The sequence below is a fragment of the Ovis canadensis genome, chromosome 8 (genome assembly GCF_042477335.2).
Source record: "Ovis canadensis isolate MfBH-ARS-UI-01 breed Bighorn chromosome 8, ARS-UI_OviCan_v2, whole genome shotgun sequence".
NCBI lineage: Eukaryota > Metazoa > Chordata > Mammalia > Artiodactyla > Bovidae > Ovis > Ovis canadensis.
The window spans coordinates 91079190-91099430 of NC_091252.1; the positions used below are offsets into that span (position 1 = coordinate 91079190).

Genomic DNA, 20241 nt, shown 5'->3' on the forward strand with positions numbered 1-20241 from the left:
AAACATATAGCTGGTTACACACGAGGGGAAGAAAGGTCTGACCCTGTGGATGTTACAAGTACTGATTGCCAAATGATGTTTGTCTGCATTTCCAGTTTTGTTCCCCTTCTTTGCGAATGAATTATGTTCCTGACTTAATTCTTCCCTATGAAGGAATGGGACTCAGGAAGAACCAAGTACGGACATCTCGTTTTCAGCTCTCACTTCTAGAGACAGCTCTGTCGTGGCTATATATCTTTAGCTTTTCAGATCTTTAATATATATATGGGCATGCTACGAAATTCCAGCAGGATAAAAAGTTAAACTGAGATAGCTAAGTCCCTCTAAGCTGTATAGAAATGGTAGTTAAGAGCAAGTATACAGACAACCTGGGCTCAGGCCTTTACTCCAGGCTTACCCATTTATTAACTGTATGGATTTGGTTGTGCAAGTCACTTCCGCTATCTATGCTGAGTTTTTAACAATGGTGAAATAGACTAGTCTATGGGCTTGATGAACTAATAGCTGGAAACAGCGAGACCGTGCCTGGCCGTGTCATGTTGACTGTGCCTACATAGTCACGGCCATGTAGCTGTTAGTTAAACAAGCAAAAGAGAAATTTCTCCCACTTTGTCCTTGGGCACCCAGTTTCTCTCCCAAAGGTAATCACTGTCCCTTATGTCTTTCTCATCCTGGCCTGGAGACTCTTAAATGTTGGGGGACATGGTGGGGTGTTTTTCTTCTTGGTTTTTGCTGCATTATCTTCATACTTGTTGGGATAGACAGAATAATAGGCCCCCTTGGGTGGCTCCCACGGTAAAGCATCTGCCCGCAATGCGGGAGACCCGGGTTCGATTCCTGGGTCGGGAAAGTCCCCTGAGAAGGAAATGGCAATCCACTCCAGCATTCTTGCCTGGAAAATCCCATGGACAGAGGAGCTGATAGGCTACAGTCCATGGGGTCACAAAGAGTCGGACGCGACTGAGCGACTTCACTTCACTTTGAAATGTCTACCTCCAGATCCTGGGAATATGGCAAAAGGAGTTTACCTGGCAAAAGGGACTTCAGAGGTGTGATTCAGTTAAGGGTCTGGAGATGGGGGGATTATCCTGGATTCTCTGGATGGGTCTGAAGTCATCACAGGGTCTTTGTAACCCAGCAGGTGGAGAGTCAGAAGTAGAGATATGAGGACATCAGCAGAGGTTGAAGTGATGCGAGCTTGTGAGCCAAGGAATGCAGGAGGCTTCTGGAAGCTGGAAAAGGCCTGGAAACAGACTCTCCCCTTACACCTCCCGGTGGAATACAGCCCTGCTGTGGCCAAGTTTAGTTTCCTGACCTTCAGAACACTAAGATGATGCATTGTGTTTATGTGCCAAGCATTATGTTAAATGGCAGAGAGACAAAAATAAAGAACCACAGTCCCCATGGGGTGGGCAGCTCCAGCCCTCATGCTTGGCCTTGGGCATTATTCTAACTCCTCATCTTCTAATGCGTTTAAAAATGAAGGATTGGATGAGACAGTTTAGCATTTTTTCGTTTTCAAAAATTCAGTTATTTAATATGATTAAAGCACCAAGCTAAACAGTTATAGGAATGTGCATTTATCACACAAGCTTATGAAGCGAAAAAAGCGAAGTAATGGATCAAGCATTCCATTTGGTTTTGCAACAAATCTCATTAAATTACGTCTTTAAATAGAATCAGGTCTTGACTGCTGGAGAGAAGGTGTTTGTTAAGGCTTCGTCATAATAGCAGGCTGTCTCAAATATAAAGATCACCAAGAACCTTAAGAGCACTAATTACCCCTTACATCACCCTATGTAGCAGAGATGTGTTATTAGCGTTTTATTTTCACAGCTGGGTAAGTCAAGGCACAGAGACGCATTAAGTTGCTGGTAACTTGGACAAGGTCACGGTCAGTGACCTTGGGAGAGAACTGTTTTTTCTTGTTTTTTCCCTCCATGTAGGGGAACAGGATTTTAACCACTTCCCTCCCCCACCTTTTAAATACTCCTCTATTAACACACATGGAATAAAACCCAATAATATATCCTGCAGTAAAGCAAATTTAGATGTAACTGGATTGATAACGGCCTTTGCCTCCTTATCTGGGTTCTTATCCAGGGGCTGGGGCTTGCAATTAGGAATTAACTGCCTTGTGATCATTTGGGCTTGTTCAGTGCAAGGAAAGCTCGATGGTTTAGTAATCATCTTACTAATTTTTGTTCTTACACTTTTCTTCCTTCCTTCCTATTTCTCTCCCTTTCTCTCTCTCTTATAATTCACACTGATTTTCATTCACCGTGTAGCAATGCAAGTGTATATTTTGTGTGACACAGTTCTTTGAAACCTACTTATGGTGGCGTTTTCTTGTAACTTCTCTCCTGTAAAATCTGCACTGACATTTTTACCTTTTAAAAAAGTTAAGTATAATTCATATACCATAAAAGTCACCTCTGAAAGTGTACAGATCAGTGATTTTTAATATATTGACAAGGCTCTGCAACTGTCACCACTATCTAATTCCAGAACATTTTCATCACCACGATTAAAAAAAAAAAAAGGAAAGAAAAGAAACTCTTGTGCCCATCAGCAGTCTCCTCCCCTCTCTGCTCCTCCCAGCCCCCGACAATTGCTTCTCTGCTTTCTGTTTCCATGGACTTGCCTGTTCTGCTGTTTCACAGAAATGGAATTGTACCATATGTAGCCTGTTGTGTCTGCCTTTTGTTTAGCGTGATGTTTTCTAGCTTTATCCATGTTGTTGCATGAAGCAGTACTTCATTCATTCATCTTTTTTATGGCTGAATAATGCTCTTTTTTTACCCTCTTTAATCCCGCCATACAGTAGGTGATCTACAGGTTTCCTTTTTCTTACAGCACATCCCCCAGTAGAAACTTGTGAGTAATTTGTTGTTAGGATTCTCCTTCAGGTCTTTAAGTTTGTAAATTATTTATTTGTGGTTGCCCTGGGTCTTTGTTGCTTCGCATGGGCTTTATCTAGTTGCAGCAAGTGGGGACTACTCGCCAGTTGCTCGGGCTTCTCACTGCAGCGGCTTCTCTTGTTGCAGAGCACAAGCTCTATGGCGCTCAGGTTTCAGTAGTTGTAGGGTACGTGGACTTTGTTGCCCCATGGCATGTGGAATCTCCCCAGACTAGAGATCAGACCCGTGTTACCTGCCTTGGCAGGTGACTTCTTAACCACTGGACCACTGGGGAAGTCCTCAGGGTCTTGAATAGAATTCCAGCTAGATAGCTTGTCAGGGTTTTGAACTTATATACTTCTTTATCAAAGTTCTTTAAGTATCAGAAATGCTGGTGTCTGTTACATGCCTCTGAATATGACTGGGACATCTGGGTGGTCCTCTCAGCTCTGCAGGGATCAGGTTCTGGTGGAACAAAAACTCTGGCTGAAGATCCTGTTACTATGGACTTTGTACTTTCCATCAGGGACCTGGATAATGTGCCATGGAAGGGCCCCCACCCCCAGCCATAGCCTCCTGGAACACCAGAGCGTGGGTGCACTTGCTTTCCTTCCCCCTTCTCCAGGAAGGCCTCCGAAGCCACCCCATTGTAATGTAATGCTCATGGAGATGGCCTGCAGCACATGCCTGCCTTGGAAACATCCGCCACAGTCCTGTTCCTGTAAATGTCCTTTCAGACGCTGAGAATATTTATCACAAGATAATTAAATCAAATCATGGCAGCCTGCTATTAAGAAACATTTAGTTCCAGTATTTACTTCTCTCTTGTTTATCGCCAGAGACCTTGCATTGTCAAGAACGTCACCAGTTGGAATGACCTGAGGTCAAGTGCACTTGGAAGATTTGTGAAATTGCATTTTTCTGGATGGCATTTCTGTTATGATAGAATTTCCTTCTCTACAAGCTTAATGATGATATTCAAACTGCTGCCTTGAGTTTCCTTGACACAAGAATAATAACAGGAAATGTAGAGTCCCAGATACCTTCTGAAAAGTAGATTATTTTTTATCTTTGTCAGAAGAACATAAAGTAATAGTGATCTGTTTGTTAATGGTGCAGGTTAGGACTTGACTAGCCTTTGAATGTAGTCAACAAATATAGCTATTTTTTTCTCTCACTGAATAGTCCTTCTGTTTTTTATTTAAATGGTTTGGTTTCATTGTCTTTCACTGATCAATGACAATTAATATTTGCCCGAATGACAGTGCATAGCCAATATCATTAATGAAAGATGTCGCAAACCATTGCATTTTTAAGTAAAAGCATGAGAAAAATGTAGGGAAATCTGAGTTAATTAAAAATGATGAATGGTATGCAAAGCTTGCAAGCTGCAATTAAAAATTGAGAGACGTTAAGCTTTTCTGTGCAAATGAAGTCAGTGCTCAATGTGTGTTGAAAACATTAGTTTAGAATTTTATATGGTGGGTGAAGCTTGGAGAACTGAAAAAATACTGTAATTTTGAATTTACAAAATGCTGTTTCCTTCTACTGGCAGCTTTCATTTACCAAAATCTTTACCTTTTCTTAAAATGGTAAGCACTCATGGTGTTTTAAATAACAAGATACAGGATAAGACGAAGATAAGATGAAGAAATTGGATACTTTCTAAGATTCTTTTCAGATGTAAAATTCATTGATTCTTTATAAGCTGTTCATTTATGAAATTACAGAGTAGAAATTCTGAGAAACTGAATAAATTGAGTAGATTAAGAATATAAGTTATACAAGCTGTATATCTGACAAGATCAAGCACATTATGGGTGGTGTGTCTGTAGACCAAATTGTGTTACCTGAACTTAACTACAGTTGGCCCTTTTTATTTGTAAGTTCTGCATCCTCGGATTTAATCAACCATGGATGGAAAATACTATTCTGTGCTGTAAAGGACTTGAACATCCTTGAATTTGATTTCCTTGAGGGTCCTAGAACTGGCCCCCCTCTGATACTGAGGGATGAATGTAGAGATAAACTTGTTATATGTCAAGGATGTACAACTTTCATGCCACAGGAGATTCTGTGGTTGAAAACTTGATTAAACCATTTATTATTTACTTGTAACTTCTTTGATATTATTTTTAGATTTTTCTTTTCATCATCTTCATAGAAGATTATCGTTCTGTAGTTTTCAACTCAGAGCTAGTCGAAGGGGTAATGATTAATCAAACAAGACATTTTTGATCCCAAGATGAAAATCCCAGTTAAATATTCTACATTATTTATCAGAGTGCTGTCCTTTAAATTGCTCTAGTGTGTGTATGTCCTCTTTCTTAAGGAGATGAGAAGCTAGCATTCCCTTTGCCCTGGCTGTGGACTGTGTGCTTTTCGGTATAGGTGATGTTCTCTGATGTCACTGATCCTCCCAGAGGTGAAGTTGAAGTCCCAGGCATGGAGAGAAGCAGGGGCAATTCTCAGCCATCAAGGTGCTGCCCATCAGTGATATTTTGCAAGCTTATGGGTCTGTTTTTGGTTTTCATATGAACTGGAGGAAGGTGCTTTTTACTGCTTGGGGTCATGGTACGGGATGTCCTGCCTGTTCAGATCAGCCGCTCCCTCTGCAGAGACGAGCTCCTGGACGTTCACATGGTGAGAACCACACGAACCAGGTCCATTTTACAAATGGACACAAAGTATTTCTTCCCCACAGCTATAGGGTACTGTGGGTACTTTGAGTTTTCTAGGAGTGCAACACCTCAGTACATCAAGGGAAGTTTGACCTTTGTTTTGTTCAGAACTTTGTCAAGAGTTTTTGCCCACTTGGAAAAATCAGGTCCATGGGATTCTCCAGGCTAGAATACTGGAACGGTTTGCCATGCCCTCCAGGGGATCTTCCAGACCTGAGGATGGGACCTCTGTCTCTTACATCTCCTGCATTGACAAGTGGGTTCTTTACCACTAGCACCGCCCAGGAAGCCCAAGGTCCCAAATGCCATGGGACAACTAAACCCCCATACCACAGCTAGAGGAATCTAGTTGGCAGTGCCCTACAGGCATTTAAATCTCTACCAAGACATGCTGCCATTGGTCTTGGGTGAAGTGGAGACGTTCCCTGTGAATCTCTGTGGGCAGGCTTCTCACAGCTTCATCACAGCTACTAGAATGGTTGTGTCCAAGCATTTACATATTGAGACATGTATTTAAACAAAATTATGTTACTTTCCATTAATTTTTTTCCCCTGTGGTGGATTTTTTTCCCCCCACTGGGTGGCATGGGGGCTTAGTTGCCCCATGGCATGTGGGACCTTGGGTTTCCCAGGTGTTGCTAGTGGTAAAGAACGCACTTGCCAATGCAGGAGGCAGAAGAGACGCAGATTCCATCACTGGACCAGGAAGATCCCCTGGAGGAGGACATGGCAAACCACTCTAGTATTCTTGCCTGGAGAGTCCCATGGATAGAGAAGCCTGGCGGGCTGCAGTCCATGGGGTCCCAAAGAGCTTGATGCAACTAAAGTGACTTAGCATGCACACACATATGTGGGATCTTCGTTCCCCAAGCAGGGATCGAACCTGCATTCCCTGCGTTGGAAGGAAGATTCTTAACCACTGGACCACCAGGGAATTTCCTTTGTTGTTGTTGTAGTTGTTATTGGCCTTACTGAGTAGCTTCTGGGATCTTAGGCCTGACTGAGAATTGAACCCACACCCTTGGGCAGTGGAAGCACACAGTCCTAACCACTGAGCCACCAGGGAATTACTTATGTTACTATTAAGGCATGTATTATTTTTTTGTGAAATTAGATGTGGGGGTAGCCTATGTTAGAGAATTTTATTTCAATATAGTTAAAGTGTGTATTATCAAAAGAGGGGCTTTGGAGCTTGAGGAATGAGAATCAGTGTATAGTATGCTTTCAAGCACAAAAAGCACAGTTTCGAAATAATTCCCATTCTCATTGCTTATCCTTTCAATCTCCTTCACATCACTCCTCAGCCCACAAACCAAAGCAGAGCTTGTCTTGATGCTATGACTACCATTCTTTCTTTCTTTTTTTTTTTTTTAAGTCTTATTGTATTAAACAGGGGAAAACAAATGTTCTCCTCTCATGTGAGTTTATTTCTGGCCTTGGGATTGATATAATACTGAGTTTTAACTTGATTCCTCTTAGAGTTGCTGTTCCTGAGAATGCAGGTGGCCTGCTCAGACTTTCTGGATCTCTCTTTTCTGGGAACCAGCTGAGGCCTGGGCAGAGCACTTCACCCACCCTCCTACAGCCGGGTGCCGCCGGGTGTCTCTGGGCGCTGCTGACAGCCACCTGAGTGGGTGTCAGAGACTGGGAGGAACTTGTTGCCTGGTTGGGTAAGGAGCAGGCAGCCGGCAAGACCAGGCTGGTGGGGAGGCATCAGTCATATGAGCCGACATCCTGGTTGCTGGCTGAGCAGAGTGAAGGTTCCTGGAGGGAGTAAGCAGCAGGAGAGATTGGCAGGGACCACCCCCCACCCCCCACAAGATCCCCAAGCCCTCCTCCTGGCCCCCGGTGCCACCTGTTTCCTGAGAGTCCCCTTGTGCACATCAGAGTCAGTACCCGGAGAGCCTATTGCTCCTTACGGGCCCAGGGGAAATGAATGGCCAAGCCCACACTCCTGCATATGAACTGTTGAACTCGATTTGGAAGTGATGGAAACGTAAACTTGGAATTCACGTTACAAGCCAAGTGGGCGAAGCGACCTTAACTTTAACATTTATTCTGATGTTTCTGTTTTCTAAAATAATTTGTGTATTGGCTGTGCTGGGTCTTCATTGCCGCACAGTCTCTTCTCTAGTTGCAGCGAGTGGGGGCTACTCTTTAGTGGTGGTGCGCGAGCTTCTCACGGCTGTGTCTTGTCTTGTTGCAGAGCACAGGCTCGAGCGCGTTCAGGCTACAGTAGTTGCAACACATGGGCTCAGTAGTTGTGGTTCTTGGACTCTAGAACAGAGGCTCAGTAGTTGTGGTGCACAAGCTTAGTTGCTCTACGGCGTGTGGAATCTTCCTGGACCAGGGATCAAACCCCTTTCTCCTGCCCTGGCAGGTGGACTCTTCACCATTGAGCCACCAGGGAAGCCCTAATGTTTCTGATTTTAAGTTGATACCCAGGATGTTACTGAACACAGGTTTTTGCCCTTTATTGTAGTTTGGGGTTGCCAGTTACTTGGCTGACTGTGATACCTGTGGGGTCTGTACTGATGCTCAGAACTGGAAGACACTGTGTTTCCAGGGGTCTCACACCTGAAGTCCCATGTTTCCCTCAGTCCCCCACAGACATGATAGTGCAAGAAAGCAGGGGACAGTCAATGCCCGGTATAGCCTGCCCAGGATGTCATTACTCTCCAAAAATGTGTGTTTTTAAGAGGGAGAGATGTCTGAGGCTGGGCTTGTGTGCCACACCTGACATAGTTCCTGGTGTGCTATGAGCATGCAGTGCCCATCTGACCAGGGAATGAATAAATGGAATTCGTGGTCCACATGGAGGAACGGAGCCTAAGACTTGAGACATCTCTGCTCACCGTTGAGCAGAAGCTCATGTCGGCCAATTAGATGTTTAGTCACTAAGTCATGTCTGACTCTGTGACCCCAGGGACTGCAGCATGCCAAGCTTCTCTGTCCTTCACTATTTCCTGGAATTTGCACAAACTCACATCCATTCAGTCAGTCATGCCATCCAATCATCTCATCCTCTCTTGTCCACTTCTCCTCCTGCCTTCAATCTTTCCCAGTATTGGGGTCTTTTCCAGTGGGTCGCCTCCTTCTCATCAGGTGGCCAAAATATTGGAGCTTCAGCATCATTTCTTCCAATGAATAGTCAGGGTTGATTTCCTTTAGGATTGACTGGTTTGATCTCCTTGCTGTCCAAGGGACTCTCAAGAGGTTTCTCCAGCACCAGATGTTAGATATTTTGAATTGCTAGACCTCATACCAAATTATTAATTTCCACAGGGAATAAGGTGAGAAAAACAAGAGTGTATTTACCGGTTATAAATAAATGTCTTGACTTAAATTTGCAGCTTGGTTATTTTTCATTGTTTACAACCGCATTGGCTAAGGACTCTTCTGCAGTGCGTCTGAACATCTGTTCTGCAGTGGCAGAGCCTGGAGTGGGCAGAAAGCATGTGCTTGGTGTTCTGTGATAGGGATCCAGTGGCCCAACACAGTGTCAAGGGGGCAGGACTGCATGGAGGCTCTCCAAGGTGGGGAGCCCATTTTTGGCTGGGAGGGAAAGGATATATTTACTCACTTTAGCAGCTGGTGCTCAGGCCGTGGGCAGAGTGTAAGTGGGGCTATACATAGGCATTTGGCACCCAGGACAGGATGTCAGCGCGGTGCCTGTTTAAAACTGCTTTGTAAATAAGCGTTCGAATTGTACCGGCCTACACTTCTTTTTAGCCAGTTTGCTCTTCTTCCAGAACCTACTTTGTTCTCATTTCTCCTCTAGTCAGAATACCAAGGGCATGCTGCTTTTCTTTACAAACAGGGATGCAGGTTCAGTTGAAATCTGAGGCTCCTGGACCCAGATCCAAGGTGGAGGATACTGTCAAGCTGGGCTTCCTCGTGCTTTGTCACCTCCAGGACAGAGCTGGTGCATTGCTAAGGGGCTGGAGAAGGAGTCAGTCACCCCAGAGATTCTGTGGATCCAGATACCAGTCACCCTCTTGCAATTTGGGCAGCAGAACAGCTCCAAGACTTCCTGTCTTGGTAGACCTGTGTCCTCCTCTTGGATCCCAGGGTCCAGCCTTGGTGGGAACTGGATCCTGTGATGCCTCAGAGAGGATGCCAGCTGCACCCAGGGGCTCCATGCAATTAAGCAGCTCCTTTCTGATTCATAGTAAAACCTTTTGTCCTGGGATGGGCTGGGTTTGGAGAGGAAGGGCATGAAATATGTTCTGTTAGCAGGTAAGCACTTTGCCTTTGTAAGAGATAAAAGGTGGCTCTGGGAGTTTCCAGCATCTAAGTTCCAAAATTTTGTGACTATGTTGAAGAGATGACTCAGAACTCAAACTTGGCACCCGCTTTTGACATCAGCCGTGTTATTTTCTCCAGCATCCATCTGGTGCCTTGGGGCTCCAAGGCTCCTTGTGGCCATGATGTCTCTTGAGATCTTCAGGGGACTTGAGGTCACCTTCATCTTTGTGTCCCCAGAACTTAGTGCATACCTGACACAGAGTAGGTGCTGTAGAAATCGTCATCATGGATAAATGCATTGATTGTGTATCCTGTATTTAATACAACTCTTTGGAAATATTGGAGCTTTGTATTTTTAAGATAAAGGCAGACATAAAGCAAATTTGACTCTGTTGCCTAGGTAATGTACATTTTTATCTCATGGCGTCTGTGACATTGCTCTTGATTCCCTTGTACTTCTCTGTGTCTTCTCTCTAAAGAAAGAGTTCTCCTCCCCTGTGCACAGTGCCTTGGTGGTTCCAGGGTTCTCTCCTTGGTCCTGTTCTTGTCCCACTCTGCACATTCTCCCCGGGGAGCACCATCCATCCCTGTGGTTTCACGGCCAAGTGCATGATGATGGCTCCAAAGCCACCTTCCTGTGCAGACCTTTCTTGCACTACCAGACACCTGGGAGTGTTGCATTGGATGGTCCATGTGCATCTCAGATTCAGCTCTGGCAAAGCCAGTCTTGGGTTGCCCACTCCTGCTCCATCCTGTGCCCATCCATTCTGTCACCTGAGACATGAAAGCCACACTCTGCCTTCATGCCTTCCTTGTCTGCATATCCTTACATGAAATAGGTGTCGAAGAGGAGACCCGTGGAGTTGATCTGCACAGACTCTCTGTGTTCACTTGACTTCTGTGTGTTCATGCTATTCTGCATTCATTTGGATCCTTCTTCCTCGTTCCCTCACTGTTGCTGTGACTTCTGGCCTGTTTTTCTGCCCAAGTCCTGCCTTCCATCAATTCCTCCACCCTTGGGCTACCTTCCCCTCCCCCGCCCCCACTACCCTCCGCTGAAGACTTTACTGAAGTGTCTGCTTTGCTCTGAACGCTGTTAGGGCCCCAGGGAGAACTAACTTCCTCCCAGAGTGGCCCTACTCAGCCCCGTGTGGCTTCTTCTCACGTCATCTCTGGTAGTTTGCTGTGCTTGTGTTTCTGTCTCCCGCCTCCGGTACCAGAAGCACATCCTGAGAGCAGGGACTGCGTCTCATCATCTTTGTATATCCAGCACCTTGCACAGTGCCTGGAAAAGAGCCTGTTGTCAGAAAGTGCATATTGAATGCGTGGATGAAGAGGTGCATTTGTGCCGAATACAGTAGGAGTGTTGCCTGTTTTCTGTTGGTTGGTCTTCCTTACACAGAGGTGCATGTAGCAGCCTCAGTGGTGGAGGACCAGTGGTGCGTCATTGGTCTAGAGTCTGACCTTGCTTCTCATGTGCTCAGCCTGTTGGCGAGTGGACTGTTCTCTGGTGTGGTCTTAGGGGCCTGGAGAGGTGAGTTCGGCATCCCCATCTGTCGTTGCTTCCTGAAATTTGCTTGGGGATGGCTCATGCTTTTGTGATCAGCACTGCATTATGGGGCTAACTTACTCTACAGCCAACAACAATGAAGTGTGGCTTAGACAAATTGTGGTCCTTTTCTGGGTGGGGTCAGGGTGTTGGAAGAAGTAAAAGGAAGAAGAAATAAGAGCTCTAGAATTCTGTAGACCATTAAGACATTTTCTTTAGGTCTCTTGTTGTGTAGTGATTGGTAATACCATCCTGGATCATGGACCAGCATTTCTGTCCATGAGTTCCATCAACCTCCTAGGGCTCCCATAGCTTCTAAAGGTCTACTAGAGACCACTATCCTTGCCCTCCACATGCTGGATGGTTTGCCAGTGTCTGTCCCTGTCTTTTCTGCCTAGATCACCTCAGACAGGTATGAGATTGATGGCTTGTTATAGTTAACTGGAATCAGAAACCATCTGGTTTTGCCTACTTGAGGAGAAAGTCTAAATACAAAACTTAGAATGAAAACCTGTGTGTGGTTTTGATAGAAGCTGGTCGTTTCATCTTTCTTGAGTTTAATTTGAGAACCCCTGGAAAGAACTGTTGAAAATAGTGTACATGTATAAGTACAGATTGGAAAATCACATGCTCTGCTTAACCTTTTATATCATTTCTTAACCTTTCATATTATTTCTTAACCTTAACTCTGGAAGTTAACAAAGTTTGCTGTTCCTCTTGGGACTTTCAGTTTACATTGCAATGGTGGTTGATGCCAGAAAAAGAACAATTATGCTTGCAAATGAGCAGGTTGTGGGTTGTAATAAGAATCTACGGTGCTACATCCCTCGTTTGCCCAGGTATCCTTTACCATCACTTAGCCAAAAATAAAGGGAAGTGACCAACACTTTATATAAAGTATTTAGTGAAGTTTGCACAACAGTCAAGTTTGACAAAACCAGCCAGGCATTTAAGTTATTGTTTTGATTGGTCATTGGCCTTCTTTGACCAAACAGTAAGATGTTGCTGCTCCCATTAGCCAGGGCCCAGGTCTATTTCAGAAGCCCAGCTGTGCGTATGCTAACTACCATATCACTGAGGACCATGATGTCCTGCCTTCTAGGTTTTAATTTTTTCCTTTGCTCTCTTTTTCTATCTGAGCCTTTAAGCTAGTTACTACTATTCTGTGCAGATGGCCAAACTTGCCTGTTTTTGTCACTTTTCATGCAGATTTCAGCAATGTCCCTGATGTCACAACTGGCCTGAAAAGGAGTCAGACTGATGGCACACTGGATCAGGTTTCCCACCGGGAGAAGAAGGAGCAGACATTCAGGGTAAGACTCTGTCCCAGATCTTAAAGAAGGACGTAGCAGGCAAGTGTTAACTCCTGCCTGCATCTGAGGTGGGGGAAAAAAAGATGGAGTTATCCTACCTCTAGGTCCAATGGCCAACACACTTTTTTTTAAGAAAATAGTTTCCTTCTTTATTGAAAGTGAAGTCCTAGTAGGAACCCTTGACTCTGGCCCGACCTCCTGTATGACCTCTGACATGCCACTGAAGAGCAGGGCAAGTGTGGCCATTCATACATTAGGGTGGTTTGGCAAGGAGAATCTGTGTTCAGGTATTCTGAAGGTCACATTAAATTACTAAAATTTTCCTTTACTGCTTTTATTTTGCTGAAGATTATTTTAAGGATGTTGTCTTTTTGTTGTGTTAGAATACACAAAACATACAGTTTCCTGTCGTAGCCGTTTTGAAGTGTATGGCAGTGGCAGTAAGTGCATTCACCGTGTCGTGTAAGCCATCACCATTTCCAGATCTTTTCCATCCTGCCAGGTAGAAACGCTGTACCTCTTAGACAATAACCACCTATTGATCCCACCCACTGATCCCACGGTAACCCCTATTATACTTTCTCATTTGCCTGTTCTGGTTACCACATAGAAGTGTGGTCGTATATTATTTGTCCTTTTGTTTCTTCGTAATGTTTTTGGGATTCCTCCATGTGGTAGCCTGTATCGGAACATTACTCCTTTTATGACTGGTTGATATTCCATTGAATGTGTATACTACGTTTTGTTTATCCACTCGTCTACTGATTGGATCACCCTTAGGCTGTTGTGAGTAATGCTGCAGTGACACTGCCATGCAGATACCTGTTTCAAAGCTTGTTCTCACTTCTTTTGGGTATGCCGCTTGGAGTGGAATTGCTGGGTCATGTGGTAATTCTCTGTTTAGCTTTCTGCGGAACAGTCCAACTGTTGCGCCCAGACCGCTCTGCACCCGCTTCCCATTCCCACCAGCAATGTACGACGGCTCCTATTTTTCCACATTCTCACCAACGCTTGTCACATTCCTTTCCTGCATTTTTAACTGTTCTTAGCTCTCTGGAGAAGGCAGTGGCACCCCACTCCAGTACTCTTGCCTGGCAAATCCCATGGACAGAGGAGCCTGGTAGGCTGCAGTCCATCGGGTTATGAAGAGTCAGACACAACTGACTGACTTCACTTTCACTTTTCACTTTCGTGCGTTGGAGAAGGAAATGACAACCCATTCTAGTGTTCTTGCCTGGAGAATTCCAAGGATGGAGGAGCCTGGTGGGCTGCTGTCTATGGGGTCACACAGAGTCGGACATGACTGAAGCGACTTAGCAGCAGCAGCAGCAACAGTCAGCTCTCCTTTCAGGAATGGTCTGTCTGACATGATGTCTTTTAGTACCGAGTCCAGTTTTAACTGACTTTGAGATTATTCATGTTTTCTCTCTCTCACTTTCATCTTAAATACAAAGCAAGAATGGAGAAAATATAAACCATCACAGGCATTTGAATAAAATGTACAGCCTGGCCACACCCCGTTGGGTTTAAACTAATGCTGCCAGGAGCTGGTCCCTTCATCATGGCCAGTGGCCCAGCCTGGGGTGGCCGGTGGCCTTGGTTGTGGGGCGAGGGATGGGGACGAGCTTGCCAGCTTCAGGGCCGATTCTAGTGGCTGCTGGCACCTGGTCCTTACCTCTCTTCCCTGTTTTGCTTTCTCACCCCCTGAATTCCTCTTCCTACCCCATTCCCTATCCACTTCCTCCAAAATCTCCCTTCTCTTTCTTCCCAATGCTTCATGCAAACCAATTACTCAACTGCTTTCACTGGTCTGGTTATACCCAGGAGGTAGTTTCTTTTACTAAACTGAAGTCATATGGATTTTTAGTCTTTCTGCTCTGTTCCAACTCCGGTTGGTTATTTACTTTTGCGAACCCAATGTTATAGCTCAGATTCGTCGTGTGTGTGTGTGTGTATGACGCAGTGGATCCTAGAGCATCAGATGGATGTGTTTGGCTGCATTGTCTTAAATTTAAAGAAAAATTAATTTATACTTGGCTGTGCTGTGTCACGGTTGCAGCATGTGGGCTTTCTCTAGTTGTGGCGAGTAGGGGCTGCTCTTTATTGTGGTGCGTGGGCTTCTCTGTGCAGTGGCCTCTTGTTGCGGAGCTGGGGCTCGAGGCGCGTGGGCTTAGGTAGTTGCGGCACAGAGGCTCAGTTTTTCCATGGCACGTAGAATCTTCCCAGACCAGGGATCGAACCAGTGTCCCCTGCGTTGGCAGACAGATTCTCATCCATTGTACCTCTGGGGAAATCTCTCTCACATTTTCTAAACAAGGCAAATGCTAAGGAAACCTTCAGGAAGCTAGGCTGTCTAAGATCGTGTGCCTGGGGGCACTGGCACAGAGTGGCAGCTTGGGGTTGGGGGAGAGTCATTAATGCCGTTAGGGATAATGGTTTCCGCTCTGCTATAATCTGAGTTCCATGTTACAGTTCTTAAGGAAATGGTTTTCCAAGTTTTATGTTAAGATTCAGTCAAATAAATCTGCAGAAAGTTACCATGTTGAGGCTATTTCCATTTCTATTACTGAACAGTACTTATCATAACTAAGCAAAGGTTTATAAAATGAACATTGGGGCATCAGTTAAAATTTAGAAGAGGAGTGAAAGATTCAGTTCAGCTTGAAATTGGAGCCCTCTGAGCTCATTTTTATTGCTAAAATGATTAAAGGATAAAGCGAAGGAATGCCAAGGAATACAGAAGAAGGAAATATTAAAAAAGAATATTAGCATGTTAAGCACTTGCTGTCAAATTCCTCTCAAGTCTAGAGCAGTTATCATCTCATCTTTTTCAAATCTGAAGATATCTACCAATAATAATGGATGTCAGTACATTTTTAAAACATTCTAGCAATTGCATTGCAGCTGAGTTTACATAGTCTTTGTTCCTTGGCAGAGAAGAATCTGTGATCATCAGAAGTGATCACTGTGATGGATGGTAGTGAAAAGGAAGTTTTGAACTGAAGAATTAAAAAATAAAATTTCTGTTGCTTTTAGCCACCTAGGAAACAGTGGGTTACATCTGAAAGCAGTGCTTGTCTGTTTCTCAAATGGTGATCTGGGAGTTTGGTGATGTGTGTCCAGTGTGTGATGGCCCTGGCAGTGTCCCCTGGTGCCCACAGGAGGTGGTCACTCCCCAGAGGGGAGACCTCCTTGTTTCCTGGGCTTCCCACACTGGCCCATCAGCCCTCTCGGGGGTCATTAACTTCTGTACAGATAAGACCCTGGTTGAACCTGGGCTGTTGGGGGTATTTTACTCACCGTATACTAGATTTGAGAATAAGGAATAATTTCCCTTGAAAATCAAGCACAGCCTGGCTTGATGAAGCACAGCTGTAAGCAGGGCTTTTGACAGCCCCGCAATTTCTGCAAATGGGTTATAATTGATCGCCTTCTTTCTCCTCAAGGGCGCCTATTACTGTCACGGCTCTTTGTCTGCCCCTGCCACCCTCCCCTGTGTGGGGGCCTCCCCCCCCCCCCCGCCCCAGTATTGTTAGCAATTAGCTCACACTATTAAAACAGTTTGGAGTTTGAAAGGAATAAACAGTTTCTTTGGGGGTGAAGGGGTTGAAGGAGTTTCTGGTTTGTTCTGGGAACTTGAGGTGTGTAAAGCGGTTCCCACAGAAGGGCTGCTGGTGTGGTTTGCTGCCTCTGAGCTGGCTGGGAAGATGTAGCACTGGTGGTTGGTGGTTCTACCATCTCCCTATGTGTCCTGACCTGGCACCTTTCCAGAGCCGGCGGGCTCGGGGCGTGAGGTAGAGATCCACAGCCACCCCCATCCCCTTGGCTGCCTTGGAGGAAGAGCTTGGTGACGCTAGGATGCCCTTGTGAATGTGACTTGAAAGAACAGTTTGGGATTTTTTTTTTCCCCTCCGCCTGGGGATGAGAGTGAGAGAGAACGCTTGTCATACTCACTTCCCAACAGCCGACTGTAGATGGAATCGTTGCTCCCAGAGGGAGCAGATTTCTCTGAACTTTTCCTGTCTGTGTACAGCACGTAAGTAAACTGAGGGATCTGATTCTCAGGGATGTGGATTCCGGATCCAGATGCAGGCGTGCATGGTGCATGGTTTTCTTTTCTCTGTCTTGAAAGTTGATTTTTACTCTGAAATGTTTCAAGGCTGTTAGGCAGAGAAGATAAGCCTTTCTTTCCAGAAGGATCCTGGCAGTAATCTTAAAGCACTCTTTATAGCTCAGGTTAAGAGAATTCTCACATAGTCGTTATTTGGTGGCATTATCAATTTGTCCTGTCTCTTTCCAGGGTTGCATAGGTCTCTAAATGGATGTCTGAAATAATAGTCCTGTCTTTTTGAAATATAAAGATATCAGAAAGAACTAGGGAAATTTTGAATATTTGCTCTGTAAAAGATGTTTGAAAAGAGAGAAGGATAATTTGAAGACAGTAAATAATTTTAGGCTTTGTCAAATTTTCTTGGAGCATTGTGGATACTTGTATTGGGCTTAATGCTGTGAAAGAAAACCCACAAGGGTGAAACCTGTTTTCTACAAGGTAAGCAGCATTTTTACTTTTGTTGTTCATGATTAAATAATTTTTTTCAGCTTTTTAGAAGAATTTTATGTAATCACCTAGGGCAGCTTTGGCAGTGATTATTTTTGCAGTTTGTAGGCGTTGTTTTGGTAGAACAGCGAGCTTTGAGAATCTGGAGACACAGAGCCCTGACAACTGTGTGTTGTACTGTTTGCAATTTAATCGCTTTAGTTTATATTGTGTCCTGTTTCGTTTTTCAAGGTAGAAAAACGGCGATGCACTGATGATTAGGTTTTGGTACCCGGCATGATCTTAACTTGCATTTAATATTTAATGCCTGCTCGCCCATTTAGCTTAACCTTTTGAGTTTCTCACATGATTTGCTTTTAAGAGCTTGCATCTCTAAGAAGCTGAAGGAAAAGGATTCGTGGGTCACATGATTTGTTTTCCAGCATTTTAAATTATATGTCTTCTTTACCTTTCTCTGAGTATCCTGTGTTATTTCAGAATCTCCTGGTTGTAAGATGCTTTGGTTAAAAAGTCAAGTGCAAATAGAACTTATTTATAAATAGTTTTTCCACATGGCTGCTATTCAACAGAGTAATATAATTGTGATCCTTTTTCAGAAACTAAACACACCAATGTCTAAAGGCATGCCATCTGACATAATCCCTGAAGGATGAACAGAGAGAGGTAGCATCTTTGAAGCAAAATGGTCCCTGAGAAATGAATTGGGGTCTAATTAGTGAGACAGTTATCTTTCGCAGAGATTCAGTTCCAGGTAGACAGGCAGTGGTACAATGGAAAGAACTCTTCATTTCATGGTAGGAAACTGGAATCTGTGTCCTGAGCCACCAGGCTTCACCACAGTGTACCTTGGGGCAAGGTACCCAGCCTTTCTAATAAGCCTGTGTGTCTTCATCTCTGTAAGTAAAAATAACAGTAGTCCCAAACCTGTGTTGCAGAAAGGATCATAGATGACTGGAAGCCCAGACATGAGGGATTATTGGGCGAGCAGTCCCCCTCCCCGACTGGTTTGTATATTTACATGTTCTGAATGCTTTTCCATTCTACTCATCTAATGCGAGACGTATCACCGGGCTGCCTCCCAAGTCTTCCTGAAGTTAGTGTCTGTGGTCAAAGCCTGCTGAGCTGTCCCATGAGATAAGAAAGAATGGGAAACCAAGGGCCTTGACCCTTGAGTCCTGTTTGCTCTTTGTCACCTGCATGGAGACAGATCTTGCCCATCTTTAGCTTAATTTTCTTAGGTAGTGTTTTGAATTGATGACCTTTTCTAAAGGGTTGTTCAAGTGACTGAATAAAAATGGTGTATGTTAGGTTTGCCTTTATCCTTAGCAGGAGTGAGCTGTGAGTGTGAGATGCTCAGAGGGTCTCGTAAACCGTTCGCTCTTTGCAAGAGAAGCGTAGCTTCAGGGCAGAGGGAGGCACCGAGAACACTGAGGACTCAGGCTGAGAAGGATCAAAGTTGAGCTGAGTTTCCCATCAGCCCTCAAGCGCATCATTCTGCATTTCTAACACCTGCTTCCTTTTAGCAGGCACTTGGTGGCAAGTTGGTGAACTCGTTTGAAATGACTAGGGTTCATTTTCATTGGCTTCTGCAAGGCTGTTTGATCTCTTTGTAGTTCGTTGGATTTTTTTTTGTGGGGGGAGGATTTCCCATTTTCCTAGCTTCAGGATATTAGCTCCCCACTCTTCTTGGTCTGTCCTTGATCATTCAGGCTGATATGCCTGGGAGATGCCGAGTCTCTGCTGGGAGTGGCTGGAAGGGACATTGCTGACCCCTTTGTGGCCACGGATCATTCATACCCTCTGTCCCACCGGGTTCGATGCCACCCGCAGTGTCAAAGGAGAGAAGGCAAGGAAGAAAGGTAACCAGATCTCAGTGCCGGGGCGATGCTCGGGCACTGGGTATTGCACAGTGATGATGCCCATGAGCTGGGCAGTGTTGTGCCCAGAGCGGGCTGCTGTCTGGCCCAGTCTGGGACAGGAGGGCATGTCCAGTGGGCGAAGAGATCTCACTGGTGGTGGCCTCTCCTTTCCCCTCCCCATGGCCATGGGCTGGGGTCCTCAAAGGGTCCGTGTCAGGAACACATCCCTGGACAGAGCCCCTTGGCCAGTGGCAGTCACTGCTGGCTCATCTGTGGGCCACCTGGAACCAGAGACTCCTTCCAGCTGGGGGATGCCCAACCAGTGCCCAGCGGCCCAAACGCCCTGCTGGGAACCTGGGCCGGGATGGGGGGCCCACCAGATGCTGTGAGCTGGCTGGGGGGTACTTCACGACCCTGGGGCTCTGTGCTCACAAGGGAGGTGAGGCGCCACGTGCAGGCAGCAGGGTGTGTGGGGCCCCTGAAGATGTGGGTCTCAGCTCGGGGAGTCCTGGGGCCACCCCTGCTTTCCTGGTTCCATCTGTGAGTGGGGACCCTGAGCCCCAGCGGAGCTGCAGCTGCAGGGCTCCCCCACTCGCTCCCCCTCATGCCCTGGCATTGTTGAGGGCGCCTCTATGGGTGCTCTGACTCAGTTTCCCTCTGGGCCTCCCTTTGCTCCTCTGCTGTCCCCCATCTTCCCCTTCCTCCCGCCTCTGTCCCCTGCTTTCTTCCTCCCCTCCAGGCTCTCCCATTTCATCCTGTTTTTTTCTTTTTTTTTTTTTTCTGGAAAGAGAGAAAAGGTGTCATGGTGAGGCATCTGTAGTCACACAAGGAAGAGGAGAGAGGAGGGGGCTGGGGTGGCGGTGGCTGAATCACCCGCGGGCGGGCCTGCCAGGCGGATGTGGCTCTGGATCCACTGGCTGACAGGGTGATGACACATGCGGCCTCACATTGCGGGGTGATGACTCACAGGAGAGCGACTTGAAGACCCCCCAGGGCCCAGCCACCCGGGGTTGACCCTGACAACAGAGGCCGCAGGGACGGGCAGCCTGGTCTTAGGCTGATGACCGACCAGCCACCCTGGATTCTGGTCCGGGCGCCTCCTTCCGTCTCCTCCCCTTTGGAACAGCAGGGCC

At 45.7% G+C, this 20241-nt stretch overlaps 1 protein-coding gene across 1 annotated transcript in view; it reads left to right on the top strand.

Annotated features, from left to right (window-relative positions):
* TIAM2 (TIAM Rac1 associated GEF 2) overlaps positions 1-20241 on the top strand; it is a 241298-nt gene that overhangs the window by 179693 nt on the left and 41364 nt on the right. Inside the window, exon 16 of the mRNA XM_069598772.1 lies at positions 12588-12691. Coding sequence (XP_069454873.1) covers positions 12588-12691 — 104 coding nt within the window. The remainder of the gene's footprint in view (positions 1-12587; positions 12692-20241) is intronic.